The 7,993-nt window shown below is 53.1% G+C and overlaps 1 protein-coding gene across 2 annotated transcripts in view; it reads right to left on the reverse strand.

The window, feature by feature from the left end:
- TMEM132B (transmembrane protein 132B) overlaps nt 1-7,993 on the reverse strand; it is a 190,795-nt gene that overhangs the window by 176,729 nt on the left and 6,073 nt on the right. The window contains exon 1 of one of the 2 annotated variants that reach the window (XM_021412777.1): nt 7,833-7,968. The exons of the other annotated variant lie outside the window; for it this stretch is intronic. Coding sequence (XP_021268452.1) covers nt 7,833-7,917 — 85 coding nt within the window. The 5' untranslated portion in view covers nt 7,918-7,968. Of the gene's footprint in view, nt 1-7,832; nt 7,969-7,993 lie in introns of those variants that run through there. 2 annotated transcript variants of the gene reach the window in all.

Below are 7,993 nucleotides of genomic sequence, written 5' to 3' on the forward strand. Positions count from 1 at the left end.
GCGCTCCGGGGCACCCCACACAGCTGGAGCATCCCAGCCCCCCATGCTACAGGCAGACCCAAGGCACAGAATTCTTTCATTTGCAGCATCTGGTTCCTTGGCAGGCTCCTTGGGCTATTATGTCCCTAGCTGTTAAGCTGTCTCTAGCTCTGCTTCACGAGTTTGCTGCTTTTGGCGTGTAGCAGTCTCTTCTCATCTTCCCTGTCCGTTATTTTGGCTGAATGCTGCTCTCACAGTATGGGAATCGGACCACTCACGTCTCCCTCTAGGAGCCAAAATAAGCAATACCCACGTTGCTCTCTGAACACAAGCACTTGTTTTATTTCCCAGCCACATTCAGGAGATCACAGCCACTCTCTTGAAGCACCATGCACTTGCAGCTCCATTGCAACCACCAAGACACCATGGGCTGCACCGCAGAGGTCCCCAGCACCACGGGGAGGACTCTGCATCTCCACCAGCGGAAGGCAGCAGCTGGAGACCAGGGACGACCAACAGGAGCAGCTAAGGCATTCCCAAACCCAAGAACATTCTTGATGGGAAAACACACTTCACTCTTTTCCCTTGCTTTTAGGGCAGACTTACAGCTTCTCTGTCCCCGTGCAGAAGCAAAGTCTCCACCATGAAGAACAACAGAGAGACCAACACAAGCGGGGCAGCCAAGGGCACTGCCATGACCGGTCTGAGTTGGAAGGGACCCCCAAAGGCCGCCTGGTCCCACTCCCTGCAGAGCACAGGGGCACCCACAGTTCTACCAGTGCTCACAGCCCCATCCCCTGACCTTGCGTCCTTCTCTCACAGCTCACAAAAGGGACCCACAGGATCATTTGTCCTGGGACTCAGGGTGCATTTATCCCTCCTGAAGGAATAATCCCATAAAGGAAAAATTACAACAGATCTCAGAGCATTTAAATGCATTTCCATAACCATTCATAACGATTCCCAGACAGCAGCCTTCATTAAGCCAGAGCGGAGGCTGAGAGCACCAATTAGCAGCAGAAGCATTAAGAAAGAGGGATGGAAGCCATCCCCAACCTGCCTGGCTTTGTTGGAAGCAGCACAAGTCAGCACTGGGGAGGCAGAGCACACTGGCTGGGACACAGAACTGGCTCAGGTGCCATGAAGGAAATAAAATAACTTCTTTTTCCCCCATTCTCTCTACTTTCTGGCAGGTTTCTCAGCTTTACACTGTGCAGTCCTGTCGATGGACCATTGCAGTGTGGTCCTGCTGCTGAGCTCCTCCATACAGCAGCAAAGTCACTGGCTTTGACCCCTTCCCACAGATGCAATCTGCTCAGCCCATTACAAACTTGGTCAAGTTCAGCCTCAAACCAGCAGCAGAGATGCTCACCAGAGCAACATACAAACCAACAGAAAAGATCAAATCAGCTATTTAAAGGATAAGCGTTATGGATTTTTGTTTTTCCAAGAGCCACGAGCAATTATTTTTGAGCACAGAGATCTTAGCCATTCATTTATCCCCAAAATAAAAGTGGGAGAAAGAGGAAATGATTGCTTTTTCATTGTTTGTCAGGCTGCCGGCACTGAAGCAAAGTCAGAGGGCTGCCAGGAGATCTCCTTTGATCCAAGTAAGAATCGTCCTCAAACATTTCAAACCCACAGGGAAGGAAAAAGAAAAAAAAAAAAAAGTCAAATCTTTCCACCACGATTCTAAAGATAAATACCCGAGCAACAAAGGAAACCCTCCTCCCGCGTGCACAAGATGCTGCCATTCACCCCAAGCACTGAGGCCTTAAAAAAAAATGCTGTTGGGGTGAATCAAATCTGGACCAGGAACGGCCAAGCCTGAAGGTTCGCGTCATCAGCCCGACATCATCATTCACAGCGAGTTAGAGATATTAAAATACATATATATATAAAAGATTCTACATCAGGAACCAATTTACTTTTGCTGCTCCACAGAGCAATCATGCCCCAGGACCTGCAGCTAAATGGCTGGAGCTCACGTAACTGGAACAGCAAAGGCAGCGGCAGAGAACTTGAATGGCTTATGAAATTCAATTGAAATTGATGGTTGGGAAAGGGAAACATTTAACACCCTGCCAATTTAACGTCAGGGCGCCCGTGTGCACGTACACATGGACTGAGAAAGGTGGGAGCTCGCTTCCTGCTCTCTTACACGCCCATGACCCCCACAGGGCTCAGGGAAGGAGACAGCCCCTTCCTGCAGCACTTCAGCCGATACTTCGGTATTTCAGCACCCCAGACCCTCCCCTACGGGAACCTTTAACACAAAATCCATCATCAGCGCGTTGCTGCCTTCGCAATCTGCAAGGCTGGGAGCCCACACCCATCCAGCTGCAGCATCCCCGCTGCCGGGAGGTGGGAGCACGCTGCTGGCTGCCTCTGTGCCTCCAGGCATGGATCGGTTCAGAACAGAGCCCGTCTCTGATGAGCAATAGAGAAAAATTGTTGACAGGGGCGTGCTTCTCTATCAACTCAAAAACATCGCTTTGCAGAGTATTTTCACAGCTCAGCAGAAGGTGGAAGGGAAGACAATATTACAACCGCACAGGAAAGAAAACTATAAGTCATTATAATTTGCTTACAGATGTTTTCTTGTTGGCTCGACCTCCTTAGATGAGGTCCCCTAACTGGTTCCCAGTCTGACTCAGAGAGCAAACCTCATGTCAATGGAAGATGGACCTGGGTAGAATATTTAGGATCAGGCTCCCACTCCCAACTCCTCCAGGACCCCCGGTGCTTGCTGGGGTTCACAGTCACCGCTGTGGTCGCAGCAAGCACGCAGCCACGTGGAGGCAGAAGTCCCCTCCACAGAACTGCCCATGGGGTCACGTTGGTGAGAACCAAGCCTGCGTGCTTTGTGTCCTCGCAGATAATGGGAAAGGAAAAACGGGAAATGCACAAATAATGAAATGAGATTATAAGAATAAAACACTCCCAGACTTCGCCATCCGAGGTAGCGCCCAGAGCAAATTCTCACAAATTAAAATCCCTGAACACTGTGGCTTTTAATGCAAACACAGTCAAGCAACTGCAGCAGGGAACACACCTGCACAACACATCACCTTGAGAACGCGTCACCACGAGAGATGAGCAGACATCCACCACCCAGCCGCACCCACGGCAAAGAGAAGCATCCCCTGCCACTGACAGCACTGGTCATCCACTGGGGAGGGCGCTGGGGGGGGGTGGGAAGAACATCCCCAAAATGTTATGGCAGATACAGGCTACCCAAAAACCAGTGGCAACCGATTGTTTCCCATGTTATTTTTTAAGTTGGTACCGTTTCTATTTGCCAAAAGGTGCTTAAAGGAAAAAAAAAAAAAAGAAAAGCAAAGCAAAGCCCCACAGACTCTGAGCACATTAACGGGCTTTAGATTTTGCCAGTTCTCTACATTAAAGCAAGAAACCTGCAGCACTTTTGTTTTTTTAAACACCAGGGGGCTGATTACTGTGCGGCGAGCTCAGGTTGCTCCCACCAAGCGGACAGATGGGCTGCTGCTTTGCAACCCTTCCACTGCAGGGCTGAGCTCAGCTGCTGGCGGGGGGCTGCTCCCCTGCTTGGGGGACCTTCGACCCTGACCCTAATTCCCAGCGGTGAGAGACTCACTAAGGCTGCGAGCACCTTGGGGCACCCTCATTCTGATGGGGAAACAAGGGGTCAGGAGGAGAGCAGGGCAGAGCACTGAGCACCAAGGGGCTCTGTAGGAACCCACTGCCGGGCTTCATCCTGCCCCAGCCAAGCAGTGGCCCGCAGCCCTCGGCCGTGCCCTTCCCCACAGTCCCTGCATTAACCCTACGTTATTCACCCCTGCTCATCCTCAGGGAGCAGCAGTGAAGCAGAGGAGGAAGCAGGCAATTCCCCGCCATCTGAAAGCTCACTTTCTAAATCAAATCAATTTTGCTAACGTAATTTGCCTAATCTAAATCACTGACCCATGCATTTTCTCACAATCCTTTGACAAGAGCCTGCACCAATTGAAGCAAAGCTAAAACACTTCAACCAGACCAATTCATAGGAGTCTTTAGAGGAATTCTTTCATCACTGTAATTAATTCTTTAAGTACCACAGTGGGATGCTCAGAATTCAAACCCAGTCCGAGGAGTAATGATTATACTAATGGGAGAAGCTGTGAAGTAAATAAATGCAAGTGCCCCACTGGAAGAGAGAGCCTTCATAGGAGATAACGGCAGGACGCGGTCCTGCACACCAGCTCCCAGCCCCCCACACTGACTGGGGCCCAGCTCACACCAGTGAGCTCATGACAGCCCCAAGGATACCGCAGACGTGGAAGGCTTTGCTGTGCGTGATGTGGATGGAAACCCGGGCTCTGAAAGGGTGCAGCTACAGAACAGCTCTGCAGCGCAGTCCCTAAAAGGACAGCCCTGGTCTCTTCATGCCAGGGTCAGGGGCTGATTTCAGCCATAAGAACATCAACTCCATCTCTCACCCTGTGCCGAAGACTTCCCATATTCCCATAACTTTTTTAATGGGGCAGAATCCCCCCCTGCTCCTCGTGCCCATGGTGCCCCCAGTGCACGGACCGCAGCCCAGCAGCACTGCTCTCATCCGCCTCTGGGAGCTACAGATGGAGGAATGAATCATATTTGAAAAGGAAAAAAAAATTAAAAAAAAATGCCTTGACTGCGATAAAATTCAAGCTGTCTCATGTTTTACTCGTTTTTTCCTTTCTTAATGATGGAGTTGAACCTTTCTTTGCACCAATATCATGGTAATAACTTTCAGCGGGCTACTCCTAAGCCAAAGACAGAAAATGAGTAACTGAGCTACATTAAAAAAAGAGGAGGAAACCTTTGTATATTAATTCTCTTGGCTGTCAGAGATGAGGATTTAATAACGTTAGTAACTAATCTGCTCCATTACTTCCAAACACCTTGGAGGAGAATGTCTTTGTGCAAGATGAATTGGACAGTACGAATGCAACAGCCTTCTCTGCACCTTCGGAGCATAACCTATGGCTCAGCACCACCAGCATTCCAAGTCCTCACCCTTTGTTCTGCCAAAAGAAAGAAAGAAAGAAGGCCAAAGCTCCGTGCCACTGATCTTCTGGCAGAAGTTTACTTGTTGGGCAAGGAGGATGATGCTTCTCAGGTGCTCCCACCTGGATCGACCCACCCTCTCAGGGTTCCCAAACACCCACAAGTCTGGAAAGAGGCGTATTTCACATCAAACGCTGCTCTCCATTCTTCCCCCCCCACCTGGGAGGCCAGGCAGGACGCAGCCACCACCTGTGACAGTAAATTGATCAAGTGGGAGGCTGGGCTGCTTTTGAAGTTGAGTAAACTGATCATCTATAAAGGATGGTGTTTACGCTGCCTCTCCATAGATTGCTGACAGATGCATCTCTTGCCATTTCAATGCCAAAATTTGGGAAGAAAGCGTTTTAAAGAAAAAATAATAATAAAGGGAAAAAGAAAGCATGCTCAAATCTGGAGCACATCATAAATTCATGAAGCTTTGTGAATGCTGTCAGAAATCAAACACGTTTACGTAAACAAAGAAAAGCTGAAAGTGTGCAGCAAGAGGATTTCTGGATAGCGTGGAAGAAATGTTAATATTTGCACTGCACCTGAGCCCGCGGCCCAACCTGTGCAAGCAGGAAACCCTCCTAGGCAGTGCTCCGTGCATCACTTCCAGCATCCCAGTGGGGAATAGGAATTCCCAGAGATAGGGAATTCACAGGGATCCCCCACCCTACCAAGAGGAGCAGGTCCCAGCCCAGAGCAGGTCAGCGGGGTGCTGACCTCTCCTCTGTGAGATGCACAGGGGATGGGGATAAAAGCTGGAGGAGGTAGAACAGGGATGCCTGCATGCTCACAGCATTTAGCAGCATGAGAAGCGCACGGAACGCGTCTCGCTGCCACGCTAAGCTGCCTTAAACACGGAGCTAACGGCGCTCGGGGTGAGAGCTGCGGAGCCCCTATCATTCCCTGTAATAATACAGCACATTAATTGGACTGTATTGATTTGTTTTTTAATGTAACTGTTTTGGCATCCAAACCTCAGGAGAATCTATCGATCAGCTGCAGTCAGGTGTCAGCGCGTGGAGCTCTGCAACAGAGCCTGATGAGCTGGAGAAAGCAAGCAGAACTCGGAGCAATGTGGGCTCTCCCCTTCCAGAGGCACAACGGTGCCCGGGTCACAGCACTGCCCCCACGATGCCCAAACCCACAGCAGCTTCACCACCCCCACAGCAGCTGCTCAAGGTTTGCACAGACAGAAGCAGAAACCAAGCACCTGAAATACACTGCTCTGATGGGTGTGAAAGCGGGAGGCAGCGTGGCGATGTCAGGCTGACCCCGGTGCCCCCCAGATCACACCCATTTGAACACTGATTGGGCAGAACGCTGAAACTTGCACTGATGTGGAGAAAATAAGCCACAACTCTAGGAGTGCACCCTGCAAACCTGTTGTACGGCAGCTAGCACAGCTGCTCCTTGTTGCTCCTGACGAGCCTCAACACAACATGGAGGCACTCGTTATGCAAAGCAACGCGGGGACACCCTAAAGCACACACAGTGCCTCCCCCAGACCTCTCCCGAGGTCCGAATGCAGCGCCCAGATCCATTCTGGAGAACTTTGCACCAACGGGTAGCTGCGGCCTAGGCCTCACGGCTGGACCATGACCTCCAGCACGGCTGCCCCACGCCGAGGCCATGGCAGCACACCCGGCTCAGCCCCACAGCCAGCTGGCAGCGAGCCACAGTGAGCTACAGCTCACACAGGTGTCATGACATGCACCCACCACCCGGCTGTGCCCCCAGAGCCCGCACCCCCTGCACACAGCAGCGCTGCAGCACGGCCCGGCAGGAGGCCCGCAGCCACAGCCTGCTCCCAGGCGGGTTTCCATATGCTGAAGCACTCGGAGCTGTGCTGGAAGCATTACACCCACAGCCCGATCTCACCATGGTAGCTGCCCACACAGGAGGAGAGGGGAACAGCGGAGAAAAGATTACCATTAACGTAGCAAAGCAATGAAAAAAAAAAAAAAAGAAAAAGAAAAAGAACGAAAAAACACATTTCTTCGCCACTCTTAACTCTCTCCTTGATTAAACGCAGAGGACTTGGAGCCGAGCATCGCAGCGCCCGCGGGAGCCCACGGCCGTGCCCACCGCCCGCTCGGTCCCGGCGGGATCCCCGGCACAGCCCGGGGAGGAGGGCAGGGCAAGGGCCCCCCGTGCCCCACAGGAACCCTTCCCACACCGCTTCTCCCCGTCCTGCAGCCCCCCCAAAGCCGCTGCCCGCGCCCCTCCGCTCGGTTCCCCCCTGTCCCCATCTTCGGCCCGGGTTCGTTTCGGAAGTTTCCCCGCAGCCCGAGCCCCGTGCCGCGGCCGAGCGAAGCGCCGCGCGACTCCAGCCCCGCTGCTCCGCGACTGCCGGGCTCCGAGCAGCCGCTGCCGGGCACAGCGGGAAGACGGCTCGCGGGGACCTGCCCCTGCGCTCCGGGAGCCTCTTCCGAACCCGGACCGCAGGCTGAAAGCGCAGAGGGGAAAGGGCGGGGGGCACTAACCCCCCTCGCCAGGGGCCCGGCCCTACCCACGTAACCCCAATTTCATTACAAGTGATTGCGAGAAATCCTTCGGCAGCAGCCGAAGAGCGCATTCCCGGAGCGCTTTCCCCCCCACACCCCCGGCGCTCGCAGACCCCCAACTTCCCCCCCACACGCACCCGGTGCCCCCCGACCCGGAGCGGGCAGCGCGCGGAGCGACGTTCAGAATAAGCGAAGGGGAGATGGGGGGGATAAAATTAAGAAAGAAAGAAGAAATAATAGAAAAGAAGAAATAATAATTAGATAAGAGTTGCCGGGTCGCGGCGGAGGGGTTACCTCGGCAGAGGAGCAGCAGCGGCGGCAGGAGCAGCGCGGGGCCCAGGGGGAGCATCCTCCTCGCTCCATGCCCAGAAGTAGTCATGGTGCTGATTTATGGGCGCGGGGCGGGCGGGGGCCGGGGGTGTCGCGGCGCCGCCGGTAACCACTCCCCCGCCGCT

Source organism: Numida meleagris, chromosome 14 (genome assembly GCF_002078875.1).
Source record: "Numida meleagris isolate 19003 breed g44 Domestic line chromosome 14, NumMel1.0, whole genome shotgun sequence".
Taxonomy (NCBI): Eukaryota; Metazoa; Chordata; class Aves; order Galliformes; family Numididae; genus Numida; species Numida meleagris.